The sequence below is a fragment of the Hippocampus guttulatus genome, chromosome 16 (genome assembly GCF_054856545.1).
Source record: "Hippocampus guttulatus isolate MCC_2025c chromosome 16, RoL_Hgut_1.0, whole genome shotgun sequence".
Taxonomy (NCBI): domain Eukaryota; kingdom Metazoa; phylum Chordata; class Actinopteri; order Syngnathiformes; family Syngnathidae; genus Hippocampus; species Hippocampus guttulatus.
The window spans coordinates 8,980,357-9,000,699 of record NC_141276.1 but is presented as its reverse complement, the minus strand read 5'-3'; the positions used below and the strand labels follow the sequence as shown (position 1 = coordinate 9,000,699).

Genomic DNA, 20,343 nt, shown 5'->3' with positions numbered 1-20,343 from the left:
AGAGTGTTTTGTCCTTATTCTTTAGCACACTGCAAATCCAGCCATTTTAGTCTTTTTCATTTTTGGAGGGAAAAAAACTGTCAATGTTTTTGTCTGACAAAGCATGGTTCTGTATTTAAAATTGTATTATGTACAACAGTCTATTTTCAGGAGCATTCAAAACCGATACTGTGTAGGAAAGCCATTTCGTGTTGCCATTTTCATCGCTTGTCACGCTTTTATTTTGAAATGCATACAGGTAATGACGTAATACGGAAGTTGCTCCTCTAAGCGGGAAATAAAAAGCTCGGAAATTGTTTACAAATTAACAAACGACAGCAACATGTAACACATAGTAATGGATCAACCAGAGAACGTAGCCGGTGAGAGGAAGCGCGCCCCGCCGGTGAAGGTGTTTTCCAGCCAGCTGAGGACGGCGACTGCGTTACGTGGGAGTTCCGGCGAGCCCGGCGCCGGCTGGGTAGTCAGGCTGGGCAGGGATCGCTTCCTGCAGGTCTCCCTGGTGTGGATGCAGGGCACCGTGCTCGAAGTGCAGCTAGCGCTCAACCGCATGCTGCTCATCGATGAGACGGGCACCTTCACCGTACAGGGCATTAATGGCATCCCCAAAGGGAAACCGTGTTTGTCTTCGGGTAATGAAAGCGAGACGTCCTTTTGAGTTTCTGACGGCTTCGTGTTGTTTATTCGAGAACTGGAACTTAGACACTAAAATATCTTAAAACGCACGATTGTTTTATAGTTTTACGAAGAACAGTCAATTGGCCATCAGGATACTGTACGTCCACTTCATATACAGTATGATTGTACACACAATGTATTTGTCATACAGTTGAGTTTATACTCTGCTGCGCTGTGAACAACCCTGCGTGTAAATCATTTATAATTAACTGATGTTTTAAATACTTAACGTAGTATTACTCGGTTTACTGTGAAAGGGCTGCAAATCAATGCTAATGGCAGTATAAGGTAATTGTGTTAGCCGCTATGCTGACTGGTAAAGAAACAAACTTGGCAATGTCATACAACTACCGTGTGTTAATGTATTCATCTCATAATATAATAACTCCAGTGATTAATGGGTCCCCCAAAAGCACCTAAAAATGACACTAGACTTCTAACGTCCCCCAAGGTAAATACGTGATGGTGATGGGCGTCATCCAGGCCGTCTCCCCGGAGCCGCTGGTCCGCGCCGTAAAGCTGGCCGACCTCTCCGAGCACGCCGCGCTGCACAGACAGATGTGGAAGTTGGAGGTGGAGGACCTGCAGCAGGTGCTGGTGGCCCGGATGCATCCGGCCTCTGTCGACCCATGACAGCTGAAAATACAGAAGACCTCACCAGGCACCTTGATTATCAGCTGACTCGTTAGCTTGCTAACACAGATGTAAGGATGTCCTTAACAGAAAAAAAACCACAAAGGAGCTTTATTTGGTGTGCTGGCCGTTTATAGTGGGAGCATTAACAACTGTTATTTACGTATGTTGACTTGTTAAAACAAACTGTCAAATCTGTGTTTGTGTGTTGAATTGTCAAAAAGACAACGTGCTCCTTCCATCACCCTCCTCAGGTGAGCAATGCATAGCAAAGCTTCTTGGTTAATGCTTCCATTTGTTCGATCGGCAACGAAGCCGACGCCGATCGTCTTTGGACTGGTCCGGCGCCGCTTAAAATAATGCCATCCTGGCTTACTTCCTGGACACCTCAGAGATCATCTCGAGTTGGGAGTACTGCTTCTCTTCACGTGATCTTCATGCCATTAGTTGATGTCTTTAAGAAGAAAACTGTATTTTCCAAAATCATTATCATTGGGTGCTATAAGGTGGTCTTTTCTGGCTTTAGCCAGTTTCATCAAAAGCACTTCCCGCCGCTCCATCCACTCCCGGAGCTCCTGCTCGCCGTGGGCCAGCTTGCACGAGTCGTCCTCTGTGCACGTCCCTATGTGGAACCTGTCCCAACACATCACCACACGTCAATCGCTTGTTTACACTCAGTTTAATACAAAATATTCTCTAAAAAGGGGCCACCTTGTTGAATGTTTTGAAAGATCGTAATTAAAGGTATGGGAAGAGAGCAAAGATTTTAATTCCTCAATTTAAAAGCATTTACACTCGAAGCTAACTTCACATCTGTTGTCAGGCACCTTATTTATTCCATTTGAGTGCAGCATACTAGCTAAATGCTGCTTCACCATGTTTGCTTTGACCTCTGGGCTCCACTAATTGACCCCCAGAGCCCTCCTGCGTTGTATCCCATCAGCATTTCTTTAATGTAATCAGGACCTAAATTGTTCAGCAATTTATGGACTGGTTGCAGAACTTTAAAACCTATTCTACAGCTGACTGTAGTAAGTACCGTTGTATGCATTTTAGAATATTATGGATACAATTAAAAGACATTACAGAAACATTTCCCTGTGCTGCTAATATCATTCAAATCAGTTGGCACTGCCCTCGGAGGTCTAAAACTAAAAACCTCCCTCTCAGAAGGCGAGCCATCCCAAAGGGTTTAGTACTTCTATCGTGTGTTCTGCAGTCCCACAAAGCTTACCTCTCACAGACTTTGAAAGTGCCAGTGGGAAATCGATACTGCCAACAGTTGTGATCGTCCTCGGAGGTGAAGACTCGGTCTTTGTGTTTCTCCGAGGTGATGTGCTGCTGCCACTGCTTCTCGCTGTTGCAGTTCTTACCGCACAGCCAGCAGTGATTGCCGGCCTGCACCCAGCACACAAACGCACGCTCGCACTTAGTTGAAGTCATCATTGTCGTCATTGTGCTTACAATGGCATCAACCCAAAAAGTCGCATTTCGGTTTTAGCACAAACGTACAGCCAGAATGGGAATAAACATCCATGTCTCATGGTACGGAGGTAGGACGACAGCACAAGGTATGGACATAATTTTGGAACAATGGATGAATGATGGATTTCCCCAATTCATTTTACTACCAGCAGAGGGTGCACTGCAGCTGAATTATTTTTCTGCGTAGAAAACAAATAGCCCAAAGTGGAAGAAAGCAAGCTTTGCTGCGTGACTATTAACCAAAAATATTTATCTAAAAAAAAAAAGTAACAGCGTCAGCTTCCTCCGTGGATATTGTTCCATTTCAAAACACAATGACACAGTATGTGCAACGGCCCGACTCGGTGTTGATTACACACAGAAGGATTTTAACTGCTGAACAGGTTCAACATTTATGATAGTGGTTTTATAAATTGATAGGAGCCGGGGGGGAAAAGTCTTTTTTTTTTTTTTTGCCAACTCACCACCTCTTCCATATAATCTGTTGGCATGTGGATGGGCTTGCCGTTCTCCCTCACAGACACATTTGCGTTCTCCTCACCGAAGCCCGCCTTTTGAGACTGCAGCCACTTGTCGTAAAGCTGATCAGAATCTGCAACTGGGAAAGCACAAAACCCGATTGCAAGCGTCAGATCAGGTCAGGTCAGGTCAGGTCAGCCGTTTGAATTCTGCCGCGAAAAGAGAGGACTTACTGTTGTTTTCCTTCATGAAGGTCCAAAGGTCTCGCTCCTCCGTGCTGTGAGCAAACGTGCAATTGCCGACATACTGACACTTCTTGCCGGCTGCCACATGCATACAAATCTGAGGGGGGTTTTAATTATAAAAAAAAAAAAAAAAAAACATAATATGGAGACTTTTCTTTTTCGATTCAGATCTCATTATTATTGGTTTTGTACCTCAAACTGAGCCGGGATTGGCTTTTTGGTAGGAAGGGCTCTAACCGTTGTCCACTTTTTCCTTTCAATAGAACTTACAAGCACCACACGCTTGTCTTTGGCCCACCTGTAAAAAGAAAACTAGCTGAGCACCAAGGCGCCGCCCCGTCTTGTCACTTCCGGCCCACGCATCGACTTACGTGTGCCTTGCCTTTGCTGAGCAATATTTTTTATTCTTGTCCGCTTCACTTAGCTGCCCGTTTCTCCAACACTGGCTACAAACAAACATCATCTTCAAATTTTGAGGACCGAACCTTCTTTGGCCTAAAAGCTGATGGATGCGAAGGACAAGTTTAGTCTTTTTCTTTCCCAAGAAATATAATCAATATGACGACGGGATCTTACCTGGCCACCTTGTAATGCAATATTGGCGTTCCAATACGTGGTGGCCTCTTGAACAATACTTTCATGACTGATACCTGTGTGATACCAACAGAAAGAAGTCAGCAAAAAAATCCATGGAATGTACATTGAACTTCCATTAAATGGTGTCAGTACATTGCTCCTCAATAATCTTTTCTTAAAACACCTCAGAACTGTTTTTAAATTGTGAGAGGGGGGGGGAATCAGAAAGACTGCATTTAAATTCATAGAAGAAGAAAACTCTTACGGCGCTCATGCTGCAGCATCCAGACCTTCAGCTCAGTGAGGCTGTGAGCGTAGAAGCACTCGTCCTCTCTCATGCAGCCGTAACGCACTTCGTGTCGACACAGGTCGAGCTGGCACAGGGGATTCAACATTCGGATTTTGGAATACCGGACGGTGCTGTCCTTTAATATGTGCACCAGGCACCTGGCGGACAAACGGAATCAATTAGCGAAAGCCGTTTCGCTCCAGACTGCTTCCCTGGATGAAGAAATAGCCGCAACCATACGTACTTATGTTTTTCAAAGTCGTGCTTGGTTACTGGGTGAGAGCAAAGCGCCGGGTTATCTTTGTTGGTTTTGCTGATTATTCTTGGTTTGTGGTCAAAACACACCTGAAAACAAAACGTGCGCTTTAATGTTTTTCATTGCAAGTCGACTTTCGGACCAACAACAATCGCAGCCGCTGACAAATGAGCACCACTGACAGCTGCCGATTATCTCCCGATTATCATCCTGCACCGACGCAGTGATGGAGAGAAGCCGTATACTCACTGCGCACAGAAAGACAAATATTTCAGGGTGTTCCTGTAAGATCTTGGCCACAGTCAGCCTCATGTTGGAGTTGGGCCCAAAAGGATCGAAGAGAAGTTCCCGTGATATAAGGCCTATCCGCTCCAGCGTCCAAACGTCAATCTCCTCCTGACAGTACGCAAACGTGCAGTGACCTGGATAGAGACAATCTTTTCCCGCAGCCACCTCTGAGGGGGGGGAGGGCGGAAAAAAGGGGGGTATAAAAACATTTCAGGTCGACTAAAACGGTGTTTTTCAGATATGAAAACAACTCGGGTTTGAAGTCACGCTTTTGGAAGAAGCAAGTGTATACCTTTGCAAATGTAATAAGGGCCAACATATTGGGTTTTTGTTGGTCTCGGTCGAATGAGCCTCCATGTTTTATCAAGTAAATGTTTGAGTCTGCCCAGTAAAACATCCTTTTTGCATTTGTGCTCGTCAGTGTGGAGCGTGTAGTCCAACACGCCGGTTCCTGTCAACAGCGAGCACATTCCAGTTGACACGGCTATCGTCCACTCCCTCAGCCCCGACACAAGAATGGACTCCTCACCTGTTCTGATGTAGCAAAGTGAACACGCCTGTTTGAATTCGTGAGTTTCTGCTAAAGGGTTCTTGGTGACGCCGACAGAAGCACCCTTCACCTCGGGCATTCCCACAGCCATTCCCGTCGGCGTTTCCATTTTGCTCAGCTGCGTCCAACAGAACATTTGAAGGTGAAGGGGTCAAAATGTCGCAAGTCACACGGTTATGTCATCATGCGAGTCACGGCGAGCCATTACCTGTGGCATGAATGTATTTGAAGAATAATCTGAAAATGTACAAGCATGGCATTTGTGAGAGTCACCTTCGTCTTGGTTACGGTTATTGACAGAAGTCTTGTTGCCTACGGATGTACGATTTAAAATGGCGGGTCTTTATTTCTAATTGAGTTGAGAATTCATCGTTACAGCAAATGGTTCATATCAATATCCGGGGCTTGAACATTAATTCATTCACTCCCAAAGACGTTTTTAAACGTCTTTTCAGACTTGGTCCAGAATTGACTGGTACTGAATGAGTTAATAACCGGGCGTAAAACTGAAGCGCTCAAAATGTCACCTGATGTTTAAAGCTCACAAATGTCCTTTTTGTTTGTTCTTTTTAAGGACAAAAAGTCTTATCGTGTCTCGAAACGATTTAACCCATCACAGATTTGAGCTTCACCAGTCTCAAATATTGCAATTCGCACAATGCAGCGCAAGTGTGGATCAAAAGAGGCGCAGCACACCAAACCCTCCATGTGAAGTGCAACCTAACCTCTGGCAAACATGCCTAAGAGTCAACAACAGAGCAAATTCTTGTTCATCAACAAACAGCCTGAAGATCGAGACGGCTACCGAGGTGGAGAGAATGAGAAAAAATCGGTGACATCCATGATGAGCGCAGGTTCGGCAGTTATTGAGGCAGAAAGTAAAATATCTGATGCAGACTGTTTTTTGTAGGCGACAAGACTTTTGTCCAAGTAAAATTAAATGATAACAATGTAAAACTTTATTTTGATACAAGGAGCATGATTGAGAAGGTTTTGCCTTTCAAATAAGCCATTCGGGAGTGCCATTGATCGGCAACAAGTCAGGGTAGTATTTATGGTTCCTACAATTTTACCTAGTGACAAGACTTTGGTCGGGAACTGTATATAGACTTAATGGAAATTAAAAAAAATTTCGAGATGGTATCCTGTTAGGTCCTTTTTTCTCAAGCGAGAGACTGGTGTCGAATCATGAAACAAAACAAGAAAAACAAGCCACAAAAAGCCTAAATTTCCTAAAATTAAAAAAATAATTCATTCATTGATTTTCGTTGTTGGTCAATTTGGTTCGAAACATGGAAGATGAAGCTGATCTTCGACATTTTTAAAAGAACTGTTTAAGGCCACTTTGGGCAAATCTAAGACTTAACATTTTCTAAATTTGGAGATGGTTTTGAATTATTTTTTTCCAGAAATGTCAACATTTTATTTTTGACAGAATGTGTAAAGGGCACAGACTGCAGACTAATTTCAAATTTTTGCTAATTTAGCAAAGAAAAGAACATTTTCATCTGCGGTATTTTGAAGACTTGAAGGTTAATTCATGCACTACCTTTGGAAAATTAAATACAAGACTTTTTTTAAAGATCTGCAGACACCCTCTATTTCCAAATCGTGCAGACCTATGGGTATTAGCAAATTGTGAGGGTTGGCGTGTGTGCATAGATGGCAAAAGAACGATGGTGAGTAATCGTACCTGTTTGAGGATCTGATAAAGAAAGGCTATCCAGTGTGTCAAGGGGCTGGGACAGTGTCTCAAAAGTGTCCATCCCAAAATAGGCACTGGATCCTAATTGGTGATACAGCGGCGGAAGATTGACGGTGCACTGCTGGGTGCCGCGTAGGAAAGGGTTGATGTGAGACGGCAGAAGGAAGGGACTCGACATAGAGTTGACCGAGGGCATACTGGGTGGCAAAGGAAGAGGGCTCTTCATCGTGGATATGCCCTGAGGAAAGAAAGACAGCGAGACCGCCGCAATTGAGTCAATCGGCAGACTCTGTGGGAGGAGAGGTTTTTTTTTTTGTTTGTTTTTATACACGCACCATTGCCATTTCGGGGCCTGCTTGGTCCAACAGGTCATCTAAGTCATTACCGATGATGTCGCTGTCTAAGTCCTGGCTGCTCTCAAGTAGCGAGTGCGGCTTATTAGTTCGGCAGCCATTCATAAAGGTGTTTACGGCGAGGGGGGCGGGCGAGGGTGAAGACACGGGAAGGGATAAAGACTCAAAGCCCGGTGGCTCTGACGGAGGCATTGATGGGATGCTGCTGGGGAGACGAAGCTCCTCTACCGCTGTGACCGGTGTGGGAACCGCAACGTTGCTGGCCGGGACCATTTCAGGCACTTCTGGAACACACAAGGAAAAAAAAACAAACGTTTTATCAGAGATAAATTTGGCATATATTCATTTTCAAAATTGTGACGGTGGTTTGAACACTGACCAATTTCTATTTCTTCAACTGACGAGGAGTTTTGGGATGCCTGAACAAGGGCAGATCAAATGTCCATAAGACAGCGCATTTCTTCGCAAGAGGGACATTAAAAAGGTGGAGAACGCAACACGAGGTTTTAAAACACTGGTGTCAAAGTCAAGGCCCGGGGGCCAGATCCGGCCCCCCACATCATTTTATGTGGCCCGCGGGAGTAAAAATCATGTGTGTCAACTAGCATGATTCTTGCTGAAATCTGAACCGAAATGTCAAATTGTCATACATAGGTAATAAATAAGGTTGAGATTTTGCACCGGCCCGCCAGGGGAAGCCATAGCTCCGTAGTGGCCCTCAACAAAATATGAGTTTGACATCGCTGTTTTAAAATAATAATTAAAATCCAATTATGAGGATGAGATGGAGCCAAAGTGGAAAGATTTTTCAAAAGATCGTTTTAACGACATCCGAACGTCCGATCATACAAACAGTTTCAACGTTTGGAGAAAAAAAAACATGTTTTGTTTGATCCTGCAAACTCCACCTTTGATGGATAAAGTGCACATTTGGCTTGTCACCTGGTCACCAGCAGCATCCTGATGACTCGATCCTCGCAAAACATTCAAAGCCGGCTGGCAAAAAGCAAAGAAAACAGAATCGAACCCTTGCCCAGCAATTATTTGCGAAAATGCGAAAGTTTGTTGTCGGGCTTGGGGAAAGCAACACTGACGGCTTACTGGGAGGCCAGGCGACACTTACCTTCGTCCTTACGTAAGCTTTACGAATTTTCAACCCTAACGTTTTGGCGAGGTCCCGAGTCAGCCGTACAACACTGGGATCCTGACAGAGAAAACACAATTCGGACCTGTCTGAGCGAGATGATGTACCACCTTCGCACCGGGGGGTTTTTACTCACCTGAGGCACAGCTAGAGAGCACTTGGCCACAGCGTCGTAGGCCTCTTGATGCCTCCCCATCTCTTTTAAGGACTTGGCTTTTCTGTACAGCGCTTTGTAGTTGCACTCATTGAACTGCAGGGCCTTTTCGCAGTCTTCCAGTGCTAGATCGTACAGTCCCTGAGAAAGAGATATTGCGTTGACGTGTTTGGGAACAACTACAAGGTCGATCATAAAAACACAGATAAGGGTGTGTTTGCCAACAGGTTGTTCTCCGAAATACCCACATCGGCTCCAAATAGCTTCATTCCCCAAGATTTAACACGCAGGATTCAAAAGAAGGAGTCACTTCCTGAACATGAGACATGTCCGGTGACGCTTTCCTCACAGGATAGCGTGAAGAAAGAAAGGCTGAAGTGAATAATGCTCCCAAACTGGCAAGCTAAATGAGCACGAAGGGTCTGCAAATGCATTAGCTGCACTAGCGGCATTTCTTCCTCTCCTCCGGTCTGCTCTCATCGTGTGGTTGAACAAAACTACCATTGGCAATAGGAACGGTTTTGCCCGCTCTGGTCAGATGACCGTCATCGGAAAAAAGTAGTCACATGACATGCATTTGGACAAGGCCTGATGGAGAAATTCATCCTCCATCCCGACTGTTTTCTGTGTGACAGTGCGCCAAACGATGTGATGAAGAGTCCGTAAAAGTGATCTGATTTGTTTAGATATGCAATCACGGTGTTAGGTTGAAGAATAACTCCACTTCTATTTCAACTCAAGACCTCCTTATTTAGCAAAGGCACTCCTCACATTCATTACAACAACTGTGCTCTCGCTCCCCACATCATCGAATGTGTAGCATGTGAAGGTTATCACTTAAAATAAAACAACAATGGAGGCTTTTCGCAAGAAATGAAAGCAAGAAACAAACAACGGTGACGGTTTCATTTCGGTGAGCCACAATAAGAAGTCACCTGTTGCATTTGCTAGATTAGCAAGCCACAGCATCTGCTGTTTACACAATTCCATCTAGTTCATATTTAGCCATGTAGTAGTTTGGACACCTAGTGGGGAATGTACAGACCAACCAAAAAAGCAACTCACCGGGACGATGTTTAGGCATGCGGCGGCTCGATTTGCGTAAAGCTTCTCTAATAAACCCGTTGCTACAGAGATGTCCTCCGAGTTGGCGTAATCGGCTAGACTCAAGGCTTCCGTGTACATCTCGATGGATTTTGTCCAGTCGCCCTCTTTAAACACGTCGTTGCCTTCTCCAAAAAGATTCCAAACGAGATCCTTAACAAATACCTGAAAAGACAAACAAACAAACAACGTTAATTATTCGGGGTATACTCAGGTTTAATAATGTGGATATGTTTATAGCTTACTTCATAATGATCTTGACTTCCAGGATATGGTAGCGTTGATCTACAAGCAAGCGAGTCGTGTTACAATAATTCGATTTCAAAACACATACTGGTTGACTAGCCTTGGTAAATTATACTGAAGGTAATCACAACATTTATGTAAATGTGATGTGGTTTATTGTAATACAGATTTAATTATTGTTTTTGTTTGCTTAAAAAAATACATGGGAAGAGATAACGAAGAGGAAAAAAATTCTAATAATAATCTCACTTTCTTTCAAAAAACTCCCAAACACTTTTATTACAGAGTGCTTTGGCTCCATGTGCCAAAAACTATACCTTGTGAGCAAGCATTTTGGACAAAATCACCAAATTTCAAAATAAAATGAGCATGTTTTCATGACTCAAGTTGTGAGCAATAATCAGTTTGAGCTTTAGCAACACAAACAGTCCATCTTCAGACAGTGTCGAGCACCAAATGGGACCGTTCACTGTTGACACTTACTGGATAAACTGTAGCCCTTTCTGGATCTGCTGCCAACGACTCTTTCTGTCCAGCGGGCCCAATCCAGACATGACTGCGCGCTCTTGTATCCACTGCTGGGTGTCAGTGCCTGGGAAATAACACAACACAACAGGCTTTTATTCACTTCTGATAAGACATTGACACAAATAGATACAGTCAAGCATACACCCTCCATTATGATTGAGCACAAATGATTCCTGGTTGCAATTTTTTTTTGTGCAACTTTCGTCCTGTGTGTATCGCACTTCCGTGTTGAGAGATGACGTCACACGCATCGCGCCGGATCCATGACATATTCATGACATTTGAATTGACTGGCGACATATCAAAAGGATATTGTGAAGTCCACCAACGGACACGGCACCGGTTGAATGGATGCTACACTAACTTTTTATTTAATTGGTGAAAGGGGCCTACCAAATTTTTGGACCATTTTACGCCTCATTTCAGAGTAAAATTCATACAAGTTAGGCTGGAGGATGTACAGTATAACACAGTAATCGGAAAAGGTTACGTCTGCCCCGTTAAAAGGTGCCACACTATACTTTGTTCGGGGCAGACGTTTCGTAGTAACAAGCCGTCAGCAGGATTGTTGTTCTTCACGACAGACTGACGTGTGCTCCGAGCGGCTGTTTGTTTCATTCGGTGTGATGGTGGAGGCACACGACGGCTCGTAAGCGGACGTGTCCGACGATAGACGCCTGACAATAGCGCACGTGTGGTCCCCTGGCCAGTGTATATTTGTGGTTAGCAATTGTGCTCTCATTGCATATTATAAACCTCCAACAGAGAATTTTGATTGGGAAACGCATGCGTTCACTTCGGCGGGGGAAATGCGAACGTAACTTGCAACACGATGCTACCAAGCGTAATTTCTAGGAAATTGATTGGATCCAAATAAACCGCAGACATATTCCAAGTTTAACTAGTTCTCCTACGCAGACAATAGCAACTTGTTCCATCATTTTTGCCTTGTTTTAAAGATCCCAGACTGTTTTACCCCGGCAGTAAAGTACACTTACGTGTATGAGCATGTAAAAAAGACAAGCCCCAAATCCAGCAGCATCCGAGGAGGAAAACGCTATTTTTCGATTTAGCGTAAATAAAAATGTTTACAAAATAAGCTAAATGTGCAGTAGCGCCAAAGGCCGCCTTTCAGGTTGTTCTTCTTCTTGGCTAAATAAACTACAGTGCTTTCAACTGTAACAAAAGTGCTGCCCCCTGCAGCGAGGGGAGGGATGAGCAAGTTTTCAACCGGTACTCATATCCATGTCAAAGGTTTTAGAACGCACCAGTTTTCCCACTGTTTTTGAAGGTAAGTGTTGAACATACAATACAATATAACCTGATTTATATGTTGCTTTCACAACAGCTGCAAAAGCAGTTAACAAAACAGTTAACATAAAGTAAAATAATAAACACAACACATAACATGAAACACGGACAGTCGTGCAATCTTAACCACTTTTCGCTCATACGCTTTGTTGTTTGAAGCAGTTAGAGGAGAGAATCAAAGTCTCCTTTCACCAGTGGATCAGAGACGTCATGCTCAAAATGTGCACACGTTCCAGGTCAAGACGTTAAAACATCCATCCATCCATTTTCTGATCCGCTTTATACTCTCAACTTCTCAAAGGTCACAGGGCGTGCTGGAGCCTATCGCAGCCGTCCAAGCGGGGGACACCCTGAACCAGTTGCCAGCCAACCGCAGGGCACACAAAGACAAACAACACCTAAAGACAATTTGGAGTGTTCAATTAGCCTGACATGCATGTTTTTGGAATGTGGGAGGAAACCAGAGTACCCGGAGAATACCCACACAGGCACGGGAAGAACATGCAAACTCCACACAGGAAGGCCAGAGCTGGAATTGAACCTCTGCACCGTGAGGTCGACGCGCTAACCACTCGCCCACAGGGCCGCGACATTGAAACAGTACACTCATAATAACAACATAAACAGTCAACACTCTCATGTTAAGTCAGTGTTTTAGACTCATTTTAAAATGCACAGTCTCCATCATTTGGGATGAACTGGACAAAATAAATGCAAGTGCCACACATTTTTAGGAACTTCTACAACAGAGTTCGGAAAAAAAACTTTGTGAAGAGTACCGGTAGTTCTTTTCTATCGTACAAAAGAAGGCCACGAGTGTGTTCAGCTTGCGACTTAATGAGTGAACCATTTCGAATACATTTTGTTTATAGATTGATTCTATAATTTAGAACTTTATTCGTTTTATTTGTTCTATGGTTCCATTCTAGAGTGCAATGAGAGAATGAACTGAACTGCATGATTTGCAGGTTTGGAAACAAAAATTAGAACATAATGCGTGTGCTAAAACTTATGTCTGGCATTGTATTTATCTCATTTAAGACTTCTCAGGATGGTTGGATATCATGGTTGAGGCGACATGGTGTTCTGAGGTTGGGAATTTGAATGCTGCCTGTGTGGAGTTTGTATCGTTTTATGTTCTACACTAATACATTATAGCAATGCGGATTCTCGAACAGATTATTCCACTTCGGCTAGCTTTCAAGTGGTGTAGACGAACATTAACACAAAGACTGTTGTTCTGTTCTTTCAGAGGTTCACAGGACAAAATGCACTCATCATTTGTATCCTTGAAGGGCAAGATACTTTATAACAATAAACCGAAACCACAATGACTGGGAGAGGTTCAGTGAACATGTGATGGGTATGAAACGGAGGTAAAAGGAAACTGCTTATCTCTCAGAATGAGGAACTGCTATGTTATTATTAAAAAATATATAAAAAAAGGAAATAACCCATTCCAGATATCAGAACATAACAAATGAAGATGGGCTTTTGTGTGACAGAGCTGACAATATACTCCTCAAAAATAAAAATTTAAAAAATCAATGACAAACCTAATTGTAATCAATGGAGTAGTTTTATTCAGCGAGTTCACAGATTTACTCATGATGGTAAAAGATGAGTGTTCCTGTACCAATTTAGTTGACGTAGGCTACCATTCATTTTCAACAATAACCCTTATTACATTTGCAGTACATAAGGTGTGTAGTCCCCAAAATAAAATAAAAATGCCGGCGGGCCAGTTTGACAAACACCGGATTGGCTTAGCTGGCCAATGGGATGCTCGGGAAAATATTCAGACGACATTTAAAAAAAGATCCACAGCCCATGTTTTACACACACGCAGCGCGGGTGTGAGCAGTGTGCAGCTCAGTAGCTTGTGTGTCGCATGCCATGGCGGCCTTTCAGTACTCACTTTTACTCCTTGCAGGTAAGTTCGTTGTTTAACTTTAGTGGGGGTGGGGTTGACACAAGTCTTTTTGAAAGCGTAGAAGGGGCCTGTAAAAACTGACAGCCTGAGTGGGGAACTTGACATCTTCCAACTAGAAGACTTGAAATTCCTCCACATGCATTTTTGAATTGTGTTGCACTCCATTCAGATTGAAACTATTTTGACCAACGCCTCAAACAAATCCATAAAAATATTCCATACATGCATTGCCCAAATTTTCTTTGTTGTTGTTCTTGTTGTTGTTTTTACTGAAAATGGAGTGAGCTTCCTGACGTGGGTAGATTGGCTTTTCGGTTTGAGAGTGGCTTTTCAAAATGACCAAAATGTGCATGTGCCTCCTGGCTGAGGAAAAATGACCCAGCTGTGACTGTTTTGCCGTTTGCGGTGTGTCTGAAACTATTTATGAAACCTTGACTAAAGAAAGATGCACATGTTTATTTTTATTCAGCCTTTCTCTTTATTCCTCTTTATTCTTCCTCCTTTATTCCCTATCTGCACATTCTCTGTCATCACCGGCATACACACATACAGTACATTTCTGTCCGTCCATTTGCCTTATTTCAGGCATATATGAGCTGTTTCCAATGAGCAACTGTAAAGTCAACTGTGAGTTAAAGGGAATGTCTGTGTTTGTGCAACCACTCCTCTCCGAGCAAACAGTTTATGAACATCTGCCATAAGAAGACAATGGATTAAAGGATGACCTAAAAGGAAGGGAAGAGGGGAAGAAATATGGATTCGGATGTACATAATTGTTAAAAAATGTCTTGCTAGAGTAAAATAAAAGTGTGTCTCAATACTTGTGTCCATATTGTGTAAGTGTAATAGGATTCTAGGATAATAATTTGTTTTTTTCATGAAATAGGATTTTTAGCTTTAAAAATGAAAAAAAAAATTAACCCAAAATATATTTAGGGTACATAATATATTTTTTATGTCATGTTTTGCTCATCAGGTAACATGTTACAATTGTGGTTACGACATCTGCCTCAGAGTTAAGGTTCGGGTTTTGAATTTGAGTTTACATTTTCTCACTGTGCTCCGGGTTCCTCCAACATTTTATAGGTGTGAGTATGACATTTTTGATCTCTCTGTGCCCTGTGATTGGCTCGCTAGCTGGCATAGGCTCCAGGTCATCCGTGACCCAAATCGGGCTAAAAGTTATTGAAAATGAATTGATGAATGGGCTGTGTTTTCACATATTTTTATGGATAATTTGCACCAACTGTGCTTAGATATTGAAGTGGGTTAAAAACGTCAAACTGAGTTCTTCTTTTGTTGTCTCTTGATGCAGTAGCTGCGGCTTCTGCGTCCGTTGCGGCTTCTGTTTCCTCAGGGTCTTCCTTCTCATCACCGCGCTCGAAAAGAGGTCTGCTGGAGCTGGCGGGAATGATCAAATGCACCACGGAGAGATTGCCTTTGGATTACGCTTTTTACGGGTGCTATTGTGGACTGGGGGGCAGCGGCTGGCCACGGGATAGGACTGACTGGTGAGTGCAAAGTGCATATTTCACCACACGATGTCAAGGCGTCCTTTGTTGTTTGCTGCAAATATCGCCTCGGGTGTTTATAGTGCTAAAAAAAATCCCGATTGACACCCAGTACATGACCCACCTATACATTATGTGGTGCAGAGGGTATGAATTAGCGCCGATGAATCTGCAGGTTCCCAATTGCTTTATGGGAAGCCTTAAATACCATCTCGAGTACAGTACTTCCCAATTCCACACCCAAATCTTAATTGGTTCCATCGTTTCATGCTTTTGACCTCAAGGCTGCCAACAACAACAACCTTTAAAATAACGTGCGATTCCACCCAGCACTTTGCGACCCTCCTTACAGCCTAAATTCGGTTTAACGCTCGCAGACTCTTGCACAATCTTCATTCTGGCCGCAGGTGCTGCCACAAGCATGACTGCTGCTACGACAGTGCAGAGCGCCAGGGCTGCTCTACCAAAACAGATCGCTACGATTGGAGCTGTGATGACAGGACAGCTAACTGTGGTATTGTTTGTTTATTTTTTGTACAGTATGAAACAGCAAAACCTCAAAGTTCAAAAATATGCACAAAATGGGTATAATGTTTGTGTCAAGCCGGTAAATTCTGCAGGTGTTTTTTTTTTTTTGGCTTCATCCCAACACTTCTAAACTACAGGACGATCCATGTGAACATAGGTCCTCTATGTCAGAGGTCCCCAACCCCCGGGCCCCGGACCGGTACCGGTCCATGGGTCATTTGGTACCGGGCCGCGCAGAAAGAATACATAACTTACATTACTTCCGTTTGATTCATTTCGGAATCCGAAAGATGTTTATTTTGAAAAATTACCGGATCCTCTGTTACATCCGTCTACAATATGTCACTCTTGACGCAGGTGAAGGCGCGCTTCTCAGTCACGTGCTAGGTTTCCGCTAAAATGAAACCCAGGCGCTAGCAAAATGAGTAAAACACAAAGGTCTTTGGAAAGTTTCTTTGGGAAGGGGGAAAGGCCCAGGCAGGAGACAGAGGAGGAGCCTACGACTTTCAAGAAAAAGAAGGCTACATTTAATAGACAGTGTCAGGAGTCCTACTTAAAATACGGCTTGATCACAACGGGAGATTCCCACGCACCAAGCCCAGTCTGCATAATATGCGGCGATGGTGAGTCGTATTTTTCATGCACTTTGTATTTGCGGTCGATCTTATTTTGAAGGCACGTGTAAACATTACCATAGAGACCCGAGAGTGTTGAGGCCAGATAGGACGTTCCTAGTGTCGCGATTCGTGTTTATTATTATGTTTCGAAAATACCACAGTTTTCATGCCGGTCATATCATATTATTTTGTTGTATTTATCCGGCCTTTAAAGGCCGATCCCTGAAAATATTGTCTCACATTAAACCGGTCCGTGAGGCAAAAAGGTTGGGGATCCCAATGTGGCTTAGTCTGCAACCGCAGTCAAGAAGAAAGGTTTCCACATCTCCATTCAAACGAGTTTTTGTGATGAGATTGAGCTTCCACTATTGATGTGATTGCCTGTGTTCATGCTCTACATGCATGCGTAAGCAAGCAAGCTCGCTCACACCTACACGTTCGTTCTCATAATGCCCTCTGTACCTGAGAAGTCATTGTTTGTCATAGAATCCACAGTCAGAGTTTCATGAAATAAAATGCACACATTAACAGAACCTCGCTCGATACACCCATAAGACAAGCAAGATCAAGTCAAAGTAAAAAGCAACTTTTGCTTCGCTTAATTTACTAAATCATACCATTTATGGATGAAATGGGCTGCTTTTCTAAATTGCCCTTGACCAGATTACATTCATCCCAATGCAGAAAAAAATATATATTTTGAAAACCCAAACACATTGGAAATGTTTTGGATTCCAGATCTTCCTATGAGCGCCGCATGCAAATAGGACATGTCTCACATGCCTGCACAACAGGCCTCAGGGAAGCGAACAAGTACAACATAGATGGCGCAATGTTTGATCACCTTTCTTGAAACATGCCATTGAGTATTTAAAGGGGTGTCTAAAGAAAAGCAGACGATTGAAATTCATGCAATGCATTCAGTTACCCTTACTCTGTATGATTTGTCTGTTTTTCACCGAATCTGTGCCATCCTGTCAATCCTGCTTATCCATTATTGACTAACACAAGTGTGTCATCCATTGCAGTTGGTTTGACGGACACGTGTGAAAAGCTTCTGTGTAGGTGTGACCGGGACGCCGCCAAATGCCTGAGAAATTCACCCTTCCAAAGGAAATTCACCCTGTGGCCGAATTGGAGGTGTGGCTCCCGCCAACCAATGTGTAGCATTTACTGACCCAAGCATACATTTATAATGACGGAAGAAAATGACTTACAGTATATAATCAATGGCCATACACCGTTGCAACAGTGGGCACTTTTTATTCACTTAATTACGAGACACGAAATGCCTTGTAATAGTAAAATTGGTCTTTTGGCTATTTGAGAACAACGAGCTACTGGGGAAACAGGGAGTTTCTATATTCTTTTATTTTTTTTTTAAGTCTTTGCTGAATTACATCATTGGGTGGTGTTTTCCACTGAGTCACTGAATAGGGTCAATGGAGAAAGAGCGTCAAGCCTTAACTTTATGTGAAGGTGACGTGGATGGTGAATGGAAAAGTGACTTCTTCAGTGTTAATGATGTCATTGCCTCATCTTTTTTTTTCTTTTGGAATTAAAAAATAGATATATATTTTTTATTATGACCAAAATCACGTCAAGTAGTTACCACAAAGTTCCAGCGGGAATCTAGTCCCTTATGCTCACGCTATAGTTAAGTAAATATAACAGTATTTGTATGAAATACACTCGCATACAGTATAAAACAAAACAAAAGAAAAAGTCAATGGTAACTTAGCGTCCCTTGTGTTGCTGCGTGATGACGTAACTTACGGCAATGCCCAAATGAGTCCAATGCTTGTCAATAATAACCTCACAATGTCAGTTACCGGAAGCGCTTGAAGACCTATAAAAAACCCCCACTTGTTATACGCCATGAATTTGATACAATCAAACGAAAAAAGTTCAGTCAAGCGCTAACAGCGTGCCTTCTTGTGTTCCGTTCGTAACCAAGAAATGTCGTAAACCGAGGACCCTTGTACAGGGTGTGTACAGTACTGTATGTGATTTGAGATGAGTGAACTACCCATAGATGTCAGGAGATGGCGCCAGATTTCTCACTACTGGAGACTTTACGAGTGACGTCGATCAGTTTTATAATTACAGTTTGAACATTGAGTGGGACGTCGCCAAAAGCACGGCACCGTGTTAGTTATTTTTATATGACACCGACACATAAAGATGGACACCCCACAGAAGGAATCTTCGTGGCTGGAAGAACCTTCACTCATAGTGAGACGTCTTAACGACATGAGCCGAGTACTCAAGACGACGCAAATTCCTAATGGTTTACAATCGTTTGGTGATAATTCTAATATTGACCCTTATAGTCCGCAGCCTTATCAGTAAAAGGCACGGACGGGGTTCGAACCCGCGATCTTCGGTTTACGAGACCGACGCCTTACCACTTGGCCACCGCGCCTGCGCGAAGGGGGTCACAGCTGGCTTATATAATAATGCTCTTCTGTGTATTTCAAGCCGGTCAGTTTCTTTGTTTATATAATAGTTTATATACATACACTTGTATCATACGTTACATACAGATATAATGTTGAAACTCTACATAATGTTTTAGTGTCTTACAATAACATTAAATATTTTTTTTTATAGTAACAAAAGCTCTGTGTTTTTTTTTTCATACTGACACCTCCTATGGTGACGTATTTTGATGTTAGGTATGACGGGGTAACTAAACTATCAGCTTTTTCTTGGGTAGTACTTGGTCTAAAAATTTTGCGAACCACGGAGCTAATTAATTGATCAATAAATAGATGACAGATTAGATTTGCTTTGCTTAATTCATAAAAAAGAAGGTTTCAAAATTTTCCTGATTCAAAAGAGAAAGAGAGATTCACTGCACTGGTATGAATTTGCAGCTGACATTTGTTTAAGCCTTGTTTGCATGTCGGATGTTTGCTGACAATTTCAACAAGTTCACCGGCTTGCAAACAAAGGCCTTATTTTTAATTGCACAACAAAAGCCGCACACAACCGGCGGTGGCAGCAAAAGGTCAACAGAATGAAATGTGATCCTAATCCGCAACAGAAAGTCCCGACATTGAGCTTGCATAGCCAATAGCGCGGAAAAGCACATGGCTGGGTGCGATTGTTTTTTTTTCTCCTCCTCCTTCCCGAGCCTCGCAAAATGTATGAAGCTTGGATGCACCATCTCAAGCCAAGTTCAATTAACATGAGTAACATGCAAAATATCAACGCATCTAATTTTACTTGGCCGCTTTATTTGAAAATGAGATAGCACTGTGGGGTTTCTGTTCTTGCAAAAGAGCTACCACATGCATGCAGCGTAAAGTATATTCATAGTTATGAATATATTTTGACAAGCACCGCATGAAGCCATTGACCTTTCTGCCAACCAACGTGGATGAATGTGCTTGAATGAGACAACTCACGTCATTCTGCGAAATCTCCGGTCTGCCCTGGAGCGATCTTGTAAAGAGTGCAGTTAAAACAGCTGCGATTTAAACATCCGAGTCTTCGGTTACTGGGCACTCCACTGTATGAACTGAGCTCCAGCCTCCCAGTAGGACCAGCATGTTGCTGGGGTCCTGCCGGGGAGCTGGTGATAGCTTGTGACCAGCTGGAGTCTAGTTGGTGTCAACAGCTACCAGCGGCGCAACAACAGCATGTTAGTCTTGCCGTCTGGCTGTGGCGCAGTTGGTCGAGTAAGTTAACCAGAACCAAAGGTTTAGCTGTTTCAAATTTGGCTCCTTTTGCTGCTGGTCTTGC

General features: G+C 43.1%; 3 protein-coding genes and 1 non-coding gene across 5 annotated transcripts; 2 read left to right on the top strand and 2 right to left on the bottom strand.

The window, feature by feature from the left end:
* Positions 1–252: 252 nt before the first annotated feature.
* Positions 253–1,509, top strand: rmi2 (RecQ mediated genome instability 2). The gene is made up of 2 exons (XM_086133586.1): positions 253–632; positions 1,130–1,509. The coding sequence occupies exons 1-2, from the start codon at positions 338–340 to the stop codon at positions 1,309–1,311; spliced, it is 477 nt and encodes a 158-aa protein (XP_085989712.1). The 5' UTR covers positions 253–337; the 3' UTR covers positions 1,312–1,509.
* Positions 1,403–11,839, bottom strand: zc3h7a (zinc finger CCCH-type containing 7A). Of its 2 annotated transcripts, XM_086133584.1 has the most exons (23): positions 11,692–11,839; positions 10,649–10,757; positions 10,165–10,204; positions 9,881–10,084; positions 8,798–8,956; positions 8,641–8,721; positions 8,460–8,513; positions 7,897–7,936; positions 7,500–7,801; positions 7,153–7,402; positions 5,668–5,696; positions 5,439–5,577; positions 5,202–5,360; positions 4,871–5,076; positions 4,610–4,710; positions 4,342–4,523; positions 4,077–4,150; positions 3,872–4,002; positions 3,693–3,798; positions 3,489–3,597; positions 3,261–3,394; positions 2,546–2,709; positions 1,403–1,944 (listed from the first exon to the last, which is right to left on the bottom strand). In XM_086133584.1, exons 2-23 carry the CDS (start codon positions 10,717–10,719, stop codon positions 1,755–1,757), a joined length of 2,925 nt encoding a protein of 974 aa, XP_085989710.1. In that variant the 5' UTR covers positions 10,720–10,757; positions 11,692–11,839; the 3' UTR covers positions 1,403–1,754. The 2 variants fall into 2 exon arrangements, with proteins under 2 accessions (XP_085989710.1, XP_085989711.1); XM_086133585.1 differs by lacking the exons at positions 1,403–1,944; positions 2,546–2,709 and having other exon boundaries at positions 3,262–3,394; positions 3,489–3,578.
* A 2,015-nt stretch (positions 11,840–13,854) lies between these two features.
* Positions 13,855–17,771, top strand: pla2g10 (phospholipase A2 group X). The gene is made up of 4 exons (XM_086132580.1): positions 13,855–13,937; positions 15,253–15,448; positions 15,856–15,962; positions 17,622–17,771. The coding sequence occupies exons 1-4, from the start codon at positions 13,901–13,903 to the stop codon at positions 17,768–17,770; spliced, it is 489 nt and encodes a 162-aa protein (XP_085988706.1). The 5' UTR covers positions 13,855–13,900; the 3' UTR covers position 17,771.
* Positions 17,772–18,946: 1,175 nt separating this feature from the next.
* trnat-cgu (transfer RNA threonine (anticodon CGU)) lies at positions 18,947–19,018 on the bottom strand. Its single transcript has one exon. It is a non-coding gene; the product is annotated as a tRNA-Thr (tRNA).
* Between the last annotated feature and the right edge of the window lie 1,325 nt (positions 19,019–20,343).